The sequence below is a fragment of the Mytilus trossulus genome, chromosome 12, assembly GCF_036588685.1.
Source record: "Mytilus trossulus isolate FHL-02 chromosome 12, PNRI_Mtr1.1.1.hap1, whole genome shotgun sequence".
Lineage (NCBI taxonomy): Eukaryota > Metazoa > Mollusca > Bivalvia > Mytilida > Mytilidae > Mytilus > Mytilus trossulus.
Window position 1 is genome coordinate 2,850,546 of NC_086384.1, and position 16,729 is coordinate 2,867,274.

A 16,729-nucleotide genomic window follows, 5' to 3' on the forward strand; every position below is an offset into this window, starting at 1 on the left:
TATCTGATTCTATATTTAGAATATTATTTATATATACAAACGGGATGTTTATATATGTATATCATATATTTCACTTTATAAAATGGAATTCAACGTAAATATTAATCCAAGCGTTTCAGATTAACAACAAATGTAGATTGTCAGAATATGTATAGATGATTAAAAGAGACTTTTTTTAAATATCACAAGAGAAAGTTACACCAGTATTATGACTGTTGCATTTTTCTTTAAACGTGAGAGTGAAATATGTATAGCACCTTAAATGTTGTTAATAATTAATTTGTCTTTTAACACTTTCTTTGAAATCCAATATTGGGAATACCTTCAATAATTTAAGACAATGAATGACAGTGAAATTTTCAATTTGACATAGCCATGATGGTTTTATTTGCTTTTAGTGTTGCTATGTCGAATTGAAAATTGTGTAACGCAAAATTTGTAATGTTCCATTGCTCTCAGATGTTTTTGTTCTCTTACAAAACGAAGAGGTGTTTTATTCAACCTGACCATCACTTAAGTTTCCTTGTAGAAAGATTGCCATAAAACAACATTTCCTCAATGTACGTAGGCGTTTAACCTATTAATTTTATAAATACTCAATGTACACGATGTACACATAGTTTAATATAATTTTTCTTGACAGTTGTTGAACATCCATGACATATTACATCAGTTAAAGAAAAATTTGCTTGATAGAACATTGGACGGATTTTTTACCTAGCACTGTTACACATCATTATGTAGGTAGTTTTTAGTAACTCATTTAAAGGAGTACATTTTTTTGAGTACTATATGAAATAGCATTTGATTTTGTTTTTTGTTAGTTTATTTTTAATTTGTTTTGTTTTGGTTTTTTGGTTTATTTAGTGGGTCAATTTATAATAATAATAATAATAATAATAATAATAATAATAATAATAATAATAATAATAATAATAATAATAATAATAATAATAATAATAATAATAATAATAATAATAATAATAATAATATAGGGTTATTGCATGAATATTGGGGAATATTGTCCCGAGTAGAATCTTATATTGCACGAGCTTGCGAGTGAAATATATGTTCTACGAGGGACAATATTCCCCAATATTCATGCAATAACCCTTATATTGTATAACAATATAATATTTTAAAGTAAAAATTGGTTTAAACTAGATTTTGACGTTGGTGACGTCATGAATTTATGAAGATTTATTGCACTAGTGCAATATTGGAATTTATTGCACGCTAACTTTTGGTTGCTTTCTGAGGGAAATATTATATTGCTATACAATAATAATAATAATAATAATAATAATAATAATAATAATAATAATAATAATCAATCTGTATTTTATGTTTCCTAATATTTTTTTTTTCTTTTTCACGTGCCCTTGCTTTGTTTTGTTTTCTTATCTATATTCTCTTTTCAATTATTTTCAATTTTTTTCTTGTTTTTATTTCTTTTGTCTTTTACTATTCTTTTCTCTCGTCGTGTTTTTTTCTCATCTGTTGTTTTTTTCTTTCTCTTTTTAAAAAAATACTTCCCTTACAGATTATACATGAAAAAAAATGTTAAATGATTTTGGGATGAAAAGAAAATTTCATTCGTCTGTTCATACTGATTACGTTGGATCATATAGTGTTATTTTAAATGTTTCACTTGTCTATAATATCTGCAAAACTAGTCAGATGCAAAAGAAAACAACACCAACAAAATAAGAATGTATAACAAGCTACAAATTTCATTCAATGTATTGTTTAAAGCATTCTTGATTGATTTCATCTGAGAGAGAGAAAGCGACACACAAAACGTGTCTCCTCTTTTAGTATTACTATAGATTATAAAGACGATTCTATGTCTCATTGTCATTATAATACCAACAGCATAGTATATATTTGATAGATGAAAAAAAATACATGTGTATAAAAGTTAGGAATAATAAAATTGAGAATGGAAATGGGGAATGTGCCAAAGAGACAACAACCCGACCAAATAAAAAACAACAGTAGAAGGTCACCAACAGGTCTTCAATGTAGCGAGATATTCCCGCACCCGGAGGCGTCCTTCAGCTGACCCCTAAACAAATATATTCTAGTTCAGTGATAATGGACGCCATACTAATTTCCAAATTGTACACAAGAAACTAAAATTAAAATAACACAAGACTAACAAAGGCCAGAGGCTCCTGACTTGGATTACTTTATTGTTTGCTACTCAGGGGTCACGGTCGCCACGTGGATAGTATGAATAGTCACACGACTGTTACACATTTGTATCACTAGGCTGTCGACACTAATGTTGAGTTCGAAGATTAATGTTACTGTTGTTTTGGTCACAAATCTCTCTTCGTGTTCTTGTATATTGTTCTTTTAATATTTGATTTTAATATTCCTTATGAAGGAACATGTAAACAAACGACGCTTAATAAGCATCAACTTAGTACCATAATTTAATTTTCATAATAATTATGCACCTTTCGTTTGGTGTAGATAAAACAAAACATTCATTCCCTAATTGTTGAATTGTTGTTTTGTAACATTTAGCGGGATATATTATACTTAAATTAAGCATTGCAAGATATTTGCTTTAAATAATGTTAGTTCTTCCCTCAGCAGAACTCGAACCCTTGCATTTGACATATCGCAGCAACTAGGTTATCACTGTGTTCGGAACCCTATACAATTAGATTTCGTTAGTCGAGAAATGCCTTTCATCGTTGACATTATCTATACGGTTGTAACAAAAATTTATGTGCATAATGTACAGTGGCAAAGAGATGGTCTACCTTAAAATTGAGAATTGAAATGGGGAATATGTCAAAAGACACCAACCCGACCAAAGAGCAGCCAAAATCCTCAAATGGGTCTTCGACAAGCGCGATCAGCTGAGTTTCTCCCTATCGACAAAATTTCTCACTATGTGACGTATAAAAATTTCTGACGTCAGACACGCGAAGCAATGAATATGTTTTTAATTTGATAGATGCTTTTGTGTTTTTTTGTTAACTTGTTTGTTTTAATATTGTTACACAGTAATGACTGCTGTACCCATATATGTTGACTATCTTATTCATTATGTCTTTTTTGTTCACACATCATTGTAAATATAACGGAATTTGATGAGACTGTCGTAAAAGTGAGGGGTTTAACGCTATAAAACCAGGTTCAATCCACTATTTTCTACATTTGAACATGCTTGAACCAAGTCAGGAATATGACAGTTGTCATTTGATTTTGCCATGTGATTAGGGACTTTCCGATCGAATTTTCCTCGGAGTTCAGTATTTTTGTGATTTCACTTTTTTGTCTGCCGTCAAAAATTTATAATTTTACTCACCATGCCGTCACTTCAAAATTTAATGTGATTATGTACGCGTCTAAATATGTGTTAACATCACGATATATATATATATAAGAAGAAAGGGCAATGTCCCTCTTTTTAAACAACTTATATACTCAGAAATGATATTATATTACTATGAGTACTTTATTGATAACCTCACACACACCAGGCAAGTTGAATTATTTTGAATAATTGTTATAGATTGTATTTGGCACAGCTTATCGTATAATTCAGTTGAAGTAATAATTCTTTTAATTTTTTTGTAGGAGTGGATACCATGTTTATAACATATTTAGCGGTGATCTATAGTTGTTTTGGTTCTGTGAGTATTCATGTTTCATGCATTACACGACAAAAAATATGAATAAGTATAATTGTCAATGAGGCAACTCTTTACAAGGGACCAAAAATCACAGAAATTAACAACTGTAGGTAATTGTTCGGGCTTAAACATTGAGCAATAATAAACACATTACTCATAAGCAAATTTGTCTAAACAATATATTAACGTACATAGTGTTAGTAATTTAATTGTATAAAGTGTTTCTATTCGTAAACAGATATTACTTGTTTTATATATGGTGTACGTAAGCATCGATCTCGATTGTGTTCAGTGGCGATTATTTCATCTCTATTCAGAACCAAATTGAAGTTCTACATGGTAGGTCACATGAATTAAGGACATGATGGCACGTTGGACGAACATAGAAACTTTATTTGGAACAGGCAACCCCCAGAAATCTTTAACGTGATGAGAGCTTGGCACTATTCATTTCGATGCATCTGTTGTACGGATTTTTTGTGTTTTTAAAATTTGCTGTTACAAAATGATAGAAATTATTATAAATTAAGGAATGTATCTCCCTCGTGCAAAGCTCTGATTCCTTTCACGGATTTGGCTATAATTTGTGGACCTTTTGGATTATAGCTCTTCATCTTTTATATAAGCTTTGTATTTCAAATATTTTGGCAACGAGCATCACTGAAGAGACATGTATTGTCGAAATGCGCATCTCGTGCAAGAAAATTGGTACCGTTAATCTTATTGTATCGTCAACTGTATATCTATTCATTCCTCACGTTTAAAAGGTGGGGTTTTTTTGCTGACTTAATAAAAGTAACTTATTGCTACCTGAAATTTGAAACATAATTTCACTGATCTTTCCCTTACAGGTTAAAATTTTTTCGGCCAATGCAAATAAATCTCCTGAAACTCTAAGACATTAAAACTCTGAAATGTTGGTCATGTTCTTCAATACGACTTTATTGATGTGAATTAATATGTAAACTTGTTTGTGTAAACTATATTAAAGGGAAAAGATAGGTGAAAAGGCCATTATCATATACTATAATAAAGATTTATTATATAAGTCCCTGTCCAAAATCTGGAGCCTGTATTTCAGTGGTTGTTGTTTGTTGATATACAATGTATATCAAAAGTATTTTTCGATCACTGTTTTTTTACATAAAACAGGCCTTTAGTTTTCTCGTTTATAACGTCTATGTCATTGGTCTCTTGTGGAGAGCTGTTGCATTTTCAATCCTATCACGTCTACTTATTTTTGTATTCGTTATGTAGCAATCTTGGTGTATATTTTGTATAGTATTATTATTCAAGGCATAGTGTACGTAATTAACTACTACACTTTAATTCTGCTTGTAAAATTACTCCAGAAAATATGATAAAAAAGGGGGTAGCAGTTTTAGTTTTTTCAAATGCAAGCTATCGAAATTAGCAAATTGATTACCGGAACATGCAATAAAATAGTATAGGGGGAAATCATGAAAATTGGCTATCATTTTTTACAGAGGGAGCTAAATGCAGATTCCGCATGCATATAGTAATTTGGAATTCTCAACACGTGAATATATGAGATGTTGTAACCCTTTCCCTTATTGAATGAAATATAAAGATCAAGATTGTAAACAGTGTCAAACCATACTAAATATTACACAAATGTACTTTCACGTTACTGCAATATATCAATACTTATAGTTTGGCATTGCATAGTCATGTTTTTCTCTGACTGTTAATGACGTCTTTAAACTTAATCCATTGGGTGTTGAATGTGTGCTCTTGGAGTTGTTATTGCTTTTGAACTAGCTGTCAGCATCTGCAAGTACTCTCAGATCTGAACTTAATGTCTTTTCGTTTTTACCCGTCCACGTTCGCTCATTGATTTTGTTAGATGCATTTCTATTTGTATCCATCTGATGAGTTATGCTTTTTCAAACGATTTTTCAGTTTTCTTGTTTGAGTGGTTTTACACTTGTCATTTGTCATCCTGTATGGAAGGTTTTACTTTGACCTATAATGATATACTTTATCAATTGTAATTTGGACGGAGACTTGTCTTATTGGCATTCATCGTTTGTTTTTCTATGTTGTGATGTTATGCTATTGTTTCAGAAAAAGGGAGAAGGTTTGGATCCATTAAAACGTTTAATCCCGCTGCAAATGTTTGTACCTGTCCTAAGTCAGGAATCTGATGTACATTAGTTGTCGTTTGTTTATGTAATATATACGTGTTTCTCGTTTCTCGTTTTGTTTATATATATTAGACCGTTGGTTTTCCCGTTTGAATGGTTTTACACTAGTAATTTTGGGACCCTTTATAGGTTGTTGTTCGGTGTATCAAGGGCTCCGTGTTGAAGACCGTATTTTAACCTATAATGGTTTACTTTTTAAATTGTTATTTGGATGGAGAGTTGTCTCATTGGCACTCACATCACATCTTCCTATATCTATTCATACAATATTCTTCTTATTTATATGATATTATGGTGTACTTTTAGCAACACGACGGGTGCCGCATGTGGATCAGGATCTGCTTACCCTTCCGGAGCACCTCAGATCACCCCTAATTTTTAGTGGGGTTCGTGTTGTTTTTTCTTTAGTTTTCTATGTTGTGTCATTTGTACTATTGTTTTTCTGATTGTCTTTTTTCATTTTTAGCCATGGCGCTGTCAGTTTGTTTTAGATTTACGAGTTTGACTGTCCCTTTGGTATCTTTCGTCCCTCTTTTAAACCACCGTCCCACTTTAGGGGGTGTTTGCGCGCTATCAAGCATGTTTAACCCAGCAATTTATATATGTACCGGTCCTAAGTCAGGTACTAGTATGTAGTTCAGTGGTTGTCGTAGGTTCACATCTGTCATATTTGATTTTATTAAATGTGTTTTTTATAAATTAAGCCGTTATTTCCCTCAAATACATTTTCATATTTTTCATGTTGGGGCCTTTTATAGCCGACCATTTGGAATGGGTTTTATTTTCATTGTTGAAAACCGTACTGTATTCTATAATTGCTTACATTCCATCAACTGAACTTTGGTTAAAAATTTGCAACCATACCACATACAACCAGGAGAGCCGTGGTGTAGTGGTTAGAGCATCGGACTTCTAACACAAAGGTTCCTGGTTCGATTCCCGTTCGGGATGAAAATTTCAGGAACTCAATTTTCGGCTCTCCCTCGACACCATTTGCGAGTATGGTCTTGAGGAAACGATGATAGTCCGTCGGAAGGGACGATAAATGGCTGACCCGTGTTAAGAGAGAGCCATATCTCTTGCACGTTAAAGACACCCTTGTAGATTTCGAAAAAGAGTAGGCTAATGCCGCTACAAGGCAGCATTCGCACCCGCAAAGTGGAAAGGGATTAATATAAGTTGCAAAACTTGTTTCCCAATCCACTATAAACAAATATGTTTAAACTATACCACAAATTGTTATTTTTATATTGATATGATCATGGTATATACTTACTTGTTGAACTTCTCTTATGTGTGGTTAAAAAGGTAAGAACAACAAGGCGTTTCCATATAAACAGGAAAGTTTCGTTTTCTTTTATGCTTTCATGTCCGTATTATTTAGTCATAGTTTCAGTCTTCTTTACATGATAATGCTACTAACTGAGTGACTTGATTAAATAGATTAATATGGAATATAATTCACAACCTTAGAACGTCAAGTATAATACTGTCTAAAAGTACTGTAATGAGTACTTATAAGGAAACATTGTCAATATGTGTATCCTGCTATCAGTTGCGGTTGTACTACTAACAGATAAAAGAGGGACGAAAGATACCAAAGGGACAGTCAAACTCGTAAATCTAAAACAAACTGACAACGCCATGGCTAGAAATGAAAAAGACAAACAGAAAAACAATAGTACACATGACACAACACAGAAAACTAAAGAATAAACAACACGAACCCCACCAAAAACTAGGGGTGATAACTCTTTGCGTTTACTGCTACACTTATGTTAAACTTAATGTTAACTCTAGAGTCCTATTCGATCTTTACATTAAACCAATACACAATTATAATTGAAAGCTATACGTTTCAGCTGTATTTAGATTTCAGAAAAAGATTAACTAACATAAATACATTGTTTAATATTATTTAATCATTTGTAATTGCTTTAAAACAAAAACAACAACAAAACACAGCTTTATATATATAAGGTAAGCTGTTGCTTTTTGTTTTGATTTTGTTTTGATTATGTGCTCATTTTACGCTTATTGCTTATTGTCGTTTGATTTTTTTGTCATTTCATGGATCAGTGAACACGGTTATGGTTTTATGGTCAAGTCCCTTTATGAAATACTATAAGCAATATGTCTACTATATATTTGTTGAACAGTATGATTGTAAGGTGTATATGTCCAACTGACATGTGTCATCTGTTCGTGACCTCATTTTCATGGTATAGTAGTTTATGTTAAGTAAACAATAGGTCAACTACAATTAATGTATATATTGATTGTGAGGTGTACATGTCTGACTATCATGTTTCATCTGATCTTGACCTCATTTTCATGATTCATTGATAAATGTTAGGTTTTCCTGATAAGGTTTGTTTCTTATAGAAAATATAAGCAAAAGGTCAACTATTTTTGGTGTATGGAATGATTGTAAGGTGTGCACGTTTTTCCGGTTTAGTTTTTCTGACTTTGACTTCATTCTCTTGAATTGTGCTAGATTTATGAGATATATGTAGTAAAGCTTTATATTTCGGACTTCAACATAAAATTGATGATCAATTTTAAGCTGCAGGCGAAACATTTAAGCGTGTGCAATCTTGTTTGTTGAGGGTTTTCGTTTTGAATGGTATTCATCAATAACTCATGTTTCAATGATTATTCACGGCTGTTTTCATATAAGAGGGATTTAAGCATCAGTTATGTATGAGAAATACATTTTACGCGGTACCCTTTAGTTACAATGAATGGTTTCAATTATTGTATGGAAGTCAGGATTTTTATTATATTATATACATTGTATGACAGTTGTGTTCTATTCGTTTGATGTGTTTGAGCCTTTTGTTTTGTCATTTGATAAAGGACTGTTTTTTTTTTGCTACTTTACTTCTAGGAAATAAAATCTATTTAGGGCAAAGACTCATAAATTTTAACTTATAATGTCTTGCAAAGTAATTAAGAAATCTGTTTTATCGTAAATATTTCCAACAAGCTTCATAACACTATGAAAAGACGAACTATATATAATACTTCAAACACACTTGATTGTAAAAAAAAACTATTAACTGATAAGGTTTTATCCAACGATCTACTGACCAAATGTTATTTTTCACTTAGCTATAATGGTTACATTTAGTTAGATCTTTGTTTATTTTCAGGTTTATTTAGATTATATATATTACAAGAATTTAGATCGTAGATGTTTGCCGTATTATGACTGTCCTCCTGGTAAGTTTATATCAATTTCAAAGTTGTCTTAATCCTGTTTTATATTTTTATGACGCCTACAATGTAGGCAATTATAAATATAGGGAATATTCAGGACAACCAAACATCAGTAAAAAAACAACTGTATTGAAATAAACATGTAAGCCCTCGTATATTATATCATCGTTTAGGCATTAAATATCAATAAATTATTTCAAACGTTGACCTTTCTTTGAAATCCTTTTATGAACACAATATATTATATTCCTTAGACCATCTCGCAGGTTTTTTTTGTCTTGTTAGCTATTTTCTTGCATACTCTCTGATGTTTCAACTTTCTAGGTTTTTTTTAGCACCTTCAGTTTAAGGCTATTTCGTTTTATTATCAATTCAAAGACACGAAGAAAAATAAATACAGGTTGTAACCTTTCGAGAACTTAAAATCAAGTTCCTGTTGTTATTTTTCTAATTTTATAGCGAGAATCTGTGGTTAAGAATTAACCGTCCCAGAATGTATGAAATAATTCGGTATTGATGTTATGTAAATGATAAATAAATGTCGAGTTCATAATTTATGTTATTGTGTTATAACTAAGGGTGTAGCTTTCTCGGTCAAAGATGACTCTTCGACCGCTTTAAGTTTTAAATCATTCTATAAAGACAATTTTGGGGTTACTTTTATAATGTTGACCTGGTTGACTTTCAGAACTTTTCTTTCTTTTCATCATGGTCGGGTTGTTGTCGCTTCTACACATTTCCCATTTCCATTCTCAATTTTATTTTATGTGTAGATTAATATCATCGTTTTTAATTGTACGATACTAAAGAATGTAATGATATTTTTTTCATTCATGAAATACAAAATGTTTTACGGTTTTCAAATATATTCAACACTAAGCATTCCTTATGAAGTTAAACCAAAAGCGATTCGGACGCATGTAATTTGAAAATAATTGTGTTTATTTGTTACAGGTCATGAAATTCTGCCATGTTCGGAGAACTTTCAAAAGGATATATGTCATAAATGCAATAAAGGATATAAGCAGCCTGATCTTATTTCCTCTACTGGGTGGATAAATGAAACTAAATGTTTTAAACCTATCTCTCACTGTTTAGCTCACGGTACGTTAACATTGTTACTATGTAGAGCTTACACTACGTAAACATTGTTACAATGTAGAGCTCATGGTACGTACACGTTGTTACTATGCAGGGCTTACAGAAAGTAAACAGTGTTTTTATGTAGAGCTCATGATAAGTAATTAGTGTTACTATGTAGAGCTCACGATACGTTACCATTTTTACTATATACAGCTAACGGTACGTAAACATTGTTACTATGAAGGGCTCACGATACGTAAACATTGTTACTATGTAGAGGTCACGATACGTAATCAGTGTTATCATGAAGAGCTCACGGTGAGTAATCAGTGTTACTATGTAGAGCTCATGCATGGAACGTAAGTATTATTACTTTGTAGAGCTCACGATACATAAAACGTTTTATTATGTAGAGCTCACGGTACGTTAACATTGTTACTTTGTAGAGCTCACGGTAAGTGATCAGTGTTACTATGTAGAGCGCACGGGTAATAATTAGTGTGTTTCTACGAAGAGCTCACGGTACATAAACAGTTTTATTATGTAGAGCTCACGCTACGTAAACAGTGATACTATATAGAGTTCATGGGACGTAAGCAGTGTTACTATCTAGAGCTTAAAGCACGCAAACAGTGTTACTATGTAGAGCTCACGGTAAGTAGTCGTTGTTACTATGTAGAGCTTATGGAACGAAGGCAGTTTTACCATGTAGAGCTCACGGTACGCAAACAGTATGACTATGTTGAGCTCACGGTACGTAAACAGTGTAACTTTGTAGAACTCACTGTAAGAAGTCAGTGTTACTATGTAGATCTCATGGAACGTAAGCAATGTTACCATGTAGTGCTCACGGTACGTAAACAGTATTACTTGGTAGAGCTCACGGTACGTAAACAGTATTACTATGTAAAGCTTACGCAGTATGACCATGTAGAGATCACAGTACGTAAACAGAGTAAATATGTAGAGCTCACAGTAAGTTAATAGTATTACTATGTAAAGCTCACACAGTTTTACTATAAAGAGCTCACGGTACGTAAACAGTGTAACTATGGAGAGCTCATGCAATGTTACTATGTAGAGCTCACAGTACGTAAACAGGGTCACTATGTACAGCTCATTGTACGTTAACGGTGTAATTATGTAGAGCTCATGTAATGTAATGAGCGCTACTATGTAGAGCTCATGGCACGTAAACAGTTTCACTGTGTAAAGCATGTAGAGCACAAGGTGCGTAATCCGTGTTAGACAGAAAAGGTCGAATAATTATAACTTCCTAAACAGACATATATTACCGCATATACAGTATGTTGGGTTTTTTTTTCATTATTAAACGCCGAACTGTTGGTTATAGATACTTACAATTACTTCATTTGAATTTTGGTTGATGCTAGTAGTTGTCTCATCTCCCTTTTTTGCAATGAAATTTAATGAAAAATAAGCAAACTATGCTCAGAAATAAAGACACTTTATGGTTCGTGGGCAAACCAATCAGACATAGCAACCCTGTGATATAGCCAAATGTACAAACATACGCAAATTAGTATCTATATGAGCTTTTTAATCCTTACACAATAATAGAAGATCGATAGAAGAGATCAAAAAACAACGCGAAAATTATCGTTTAAAGACAAATATATGCATCAAGGGTTCATACAGTTGAAGTCTCACAGATAACAAATGTACCGCACTCGAAACTGGATCTAATCAGGTGCAAAATGTGCAAAATATTTCCGGTTAAACTTTTAATTACAGTAAGTCTTTTTTAATCAGTCCAATTATAATGTATAGTTCCTGTCAAGTTGTACAAGAATGGTTGTGGTCTCGGAAGGAACAACAATGTCAAACTGTAGTATCATTGTATCACATGTTATATAGAATGAACATCTAAAATCAATAATTAGAGGAAAACATTTACAATCAAAAAAAGCAATCAATTTAAACTCAGTTACCTATTCCAGATCACACAATTTTCCAAAATTCAACACCAAACAATGTAAATTAGTTTGCTAAGTGATTTATAATGTTCAGCTTCTCTTTACAAGTAATAATAAGCGATTTCGGCAGACAGAATTCTAGTGTACTCAATGTGTGTACCCGTTATGTATAGCCAATGATAGTTTTATAATAATGTTGGCATTTTTCCATATGTTAAAGTAAATTTATAAGGAAACAACGACATACAATTCAAAACACATGACTATGCAGAATATATAAACAACACTCAACTACAGAAATAACTCTAAAATATGAATCTGCAGACAATCTAAACAATATCTTAACCTATGTCACTCATCTTCATTGTAGAGACTATTTCAAAGATGTTTCATCCACGCTAACTTCTTCAAACAACTAAAGGATAAAGATATTAAATGATATTACTTTGAAGAAAAAGAAAATACTTTCTCTGATGAACATTTAAAGGCAGTTTTAATAGAATTAAAAAAAAAACGATAACATAATTTTTTTAAATTATAGTAAACACAAAACATGGTGCATAAACTCTATTTTGTATGCAACCATTCGGTTTTCTCTTTTCTCATAATAGTAGCATCCGACCACCACGATGGTTTAGAGATTACTTATCCGACCACCACGATGGTTTAGAGATTACTTATTTTTGATTGAATGTTTTGTACTTTTATTACAGATATAACATATAGCCGAAATAAATATCAGAATGCTTTCTGTGACAGTGTGAGTGGATGTAAATGCAACACCTATTCATGTTTCTATGGTGACCCATGTCTCTGTGTAACAAAACCTAATTGTGGAATAGGTAAAACTTTGACAGATTCGGGAGGTATGTATAAGTAAAAATTACAGGTTGTCTTTGTTTTGATGTGTTTCAGCTTTTGATATAGCCATAAGATTAGGGACTCTCCGTTTTGAATTTTTCCTCCGAGTTCAGTATCTTTGTGATTTTACTTTTTGCAATATTGGATTGCATTAGCTGTTCTTTGCAAAAACCTTTCAAAATTTAGGGTCTTCGGGGTTTTTAACACCTCTATTTGGCCTATTTATCATTTCGAGCGTCACTGATGATCGTTTTGTAATTTTAATGCGCGTCTGACCTTCATAACGGTTGTGATTGTGGCGGTTCGTCTTTTACTAATCAATTTCATGAATGTTAATAACACTACAAAATTAGCACATTCATCTTTTTGTGAGCTAATTCGGGTTGTTAAACAAAAATATTTCTAAGTAAGTGTTTAGCATGATGGCCATCGTAGCTAGCAGTTTCATGTGTTGATTCCTTTAGTCATATTTGGTCTTTTAAGGCAAACTTTTCTTAAAAAAAATGCCTGTATCAAGTCATACTTTTTTGTTGATGTTTGTTGTGCCTTGGTCTGTTCTAAATCTTTATTGTCATCTTTGCAAACACTATATATCAACCGTTTTATTTTTTTTGGCAATATAATAATGTAGAGAATTTACTGTCTCAATATAATTACTAGCACTATATAAATCAGATAAAACTTCAATGATTTAGTTATCAAATAGGTATATACTAAATGCCAGACGATTCTGTGCATTATATGCATATTTTTGGTATGATAGAAAATACAAGAATTGCTTCCTGTAATCATGGTAATCAAACCATAGGAAGGAAAAATAGTAATAAACTCAAATAATTCTTTTCGTTTCAGATTGTGTTCCTTGTCCTGTGAACACCTATAAACATGACACTGGTTGTGGCCCTTGTCGGAGGATCAACCAAAGGTTAATTTTATGTAATGTTAATCTCAATTTGTACCTATTATCCATCTATATTCAGTTTTATTCTTACATACCAACAGAGCAGACATTATTTTTAAGAAGTCAAATTGAGAAGATAATGTAATGATTGATTGTCATTCAGTTTTATTAATAAAATAATGGCATTATTAAAAAAAACTACCAAAAGAAGTTTTATTACCGAGGAAATATTAGTTTGAGAACTACAGACATATACATGGCAAAAAAGATCAACGACGATAAATAAAGGCCACAGTAGTATACCGCTGTTCGAAATTCATAAATCGATTGAGGAAAAAACAAATCAAGGTTACAAACTAAAACTGAGGGAATCACATCAAATGTAAGTAGAGAACAACGACACCACAGAAAAACAACACTAAAAAGGCAACAAGAGTTTTGTGGCTAGCCAAACCTCCCTGTTTTATCGCAATATTAAATATAACAAAAAAACATTACATTACATGATAAACTTGTGTTGAATTTAGGAGCTCCAAAAGGTTTCGCAATCCAGCTTCAACATAAACATTGAGATGTAAATATATTGATATTGTTATGTACCTATGTACATAATCTGAAACAGTATATATTAAGGTTGATATGCATTAAGTATTGCTAAGGCTCATTTAGTTACCAGTTGTTGAAAAGAAGAAAACAGGAAATGTGTATGTCGACGAAAACATTACAAAATCATGATTACAAACTGACAATACCACTCAAAACCAGACAGTTCAATTGCTAATCTGGCAGTGCCATTAAAATAATTCCACGGGAAATCGAAAAACTACGATACAAAAAAGTCTACATTAGTACCAAAAATAAAACTTAAATTTAAAACCCATAAAACACCTTAAAAGTCTTAAAGTGGACTGAAACTTTTTAATATATGTGTTTCCTAACATCACGCCTCGACAAAAGCCACGGAATTCTTTATCTCCTTTTTTTTATAAGATTAAGTGCTGGGTTTTCAGTATAAATATAATTCCGTCTATTGTGTCTTTTAATTTAGACCTTTTTTTTAGTATGTCTTTTTTTTAATTTTCTTTCCTTAGAAAAGCAAACATTACTTAAATAAAAATCCATTTATCAACAAAATTTAATTCTTTTATGTATTTTGTATCAGAAATCAAACCGTAGTTATTTCTCAACAAGTAAAGAAAAATAGGTATTGTAACCATTTAATATGTCCTTATCTCTATTAAGTTATCATAAAAATATTTTGCTGAATAAAAAAATGAAGAATTATTTTACACATTTAAATGTTATAGCTATGTAGTATTGTACTATACCGATCAGCAAACAGAACGCTTTAATTATAATAAATTTTCGAGTGAAATCAATGTGTTTGTTAATACTATCATCGAATTTTGTTCAGACTTAGAACAAAAAAAAATCATTAAGACAACACTCAAACGAGTGAATGTGTTCTTTGTACATGTGTATAAAAAGTCACACCCACATTAACATGTACATCATGCACATGCAAATCAGTTTACCTCGTGTTCAAATTGTAAGTTCTTTTTCCTCTAATAACAAAACAACAACTGAATAATTGTTTAAACGTGACATAAATGTTTCACCGACAAATATGCGATTTTTTTATACTTAATTTCAAAAACCTTATTGTTGATTTCTGATTTCTATCGTTTTTATAATATATTTTGTAGAACCGCTGTAGTAATTCACAGTACACAGCAACCTCTATACTCAGAAAGATCAACCCTTGTGTTTGCATCAATCTCCCCACAATGTACGTATGTTTGTTATAATGACGCGAATGAACAGTAGAATTATGCTTTGTTCTGAAAGATTATGTTTCTTTATGAAATAATTTGATATGTTAATAACACTTATCTACGAAATGTGTTATCGAAAGGTCCGAAATATCGTGAGCCTGAATCCGTCAATTGGAAATACAGCTTTAAAATTTTGATGGATTCAGTCGAGGATTATGCCAGGTAATGGGCTAAGCGCGAGAAGGAAGACGTAGACACTCTTTCTGAATGGATTAAGGCAGTGAGGTCGTTAATACAAATCAAAATTATGAAACTAAATGGGTCTATCAATGTCCATGCTTCGTTTATCTTTAAAGACCCAAATGTTGCAAAACACCTATCCTACCTCCATGACAAATATGTTATTGTCCCCGCAGATAAAGCCACAAACAACATCTTTTTTGTGTGTAAAACTCATTACATTAACTGCTTGATAAAAGAATTAGGTATTGACAATTCACTTAAAAACTCAACATATACCCTCCCGACACTTACCCAAAGAGGAAATACTGGATATGCATAGGTCTGTTCTATGTTCCTTTGGAATTTCAACTAAAGATAAAGAACTGGATCTTCCATCACTGTATTGGATACCAAACTACATAAGTGTCCTTACAAACAACGGTATATTGCTGGGTCTTCCAATTGCTCCACGAAACCTCTTTCTAACTTATTAACATCTATTTTATCAGCAATCAAAGACGGGCTTCAAATTTATTGTGAAACTGCCTAGAGGTGGCGTGAATCAGATGTGAATACTTAAAAATTACAAAGATCTTTTAGAGTACATACAATCTAACTCTCTTTCATCTTGTAACAGTATTAAAACATTTGACTTTTCTACTCTTTACACAAATATTCCACATTCGAAACTGAAAGACAAAATGAAAGAGTTGGTATTTCTTTGCTTCATACAAAAGAATGGCCAACTAAGGTACAAGTATCTTGTCTTAGGGAGGGATCAATCCTACTTTGTTAAGAATCACTCTGATTCAAACAAAAAATTCTCTGACACTGATATTATCAAGATGCTTTATTTAACAATGTAACATATGTGTGACGGTCGGAGGACGTGTTTTCAACAGAC

General features: G+C 32.0%; 1 protein-coding gene across 1 annotated transcript; it reads left to right on the forward strand.

The window, feature by feature from the left end:
• Positions 1 to 637: 637 nt before the first annotated feature.
• On the forward strand, positions 638 to 15,655 carry LOC134693557 (uncharacterized). The gene is made up of 7 exons (XM_063554398.1): positions 638 to 740; positions 3,601 to 3,656; positions 8,980 to 9,049; positions 10,001 to 10,150; positions 12,780 to 12,932; positions 13,780 to 13,852; positions 15,535 to 15,655. Exons 2-7 carry the CDS (start codon positions 3,612 to 3,614, stop codon positions 15,653 to 15,655), a joined length of 612 nt encoding a protein of 203 aa, XP_063410468.1. The 5' UTR covers positions 638 to 740; positions 3,601 to 3,611.
• The last annotated feature ends 1,074 nt before the right edge of the window (positions 15,656 to 16,729 follow it).

Excerpts from the sequence above, each read along its gene's own strand:
- LOC134693557 (XM_063554398.1), top strand. The coding sequence starts at position 3,612 with ATGTTTATAACATATTTAGCGGTGATCTATAGTTGTTTTGGTTCT. Across the intron at positions 3,657-8,979 it reads TCTATAGTTGTTTTGGTTCT|GTTTATTTAGATTATATATA; the intron begins GTGAGTATTCAT and ends GTTTATTTTCAG. Across the intron at positions 10,151-12,779 it reads CTCTCACTGTTTAGCTCACG|ATATAACATATAGCCGAAAT; the intron begins GTACGTTAACAT and ends CTTTTATTACAG.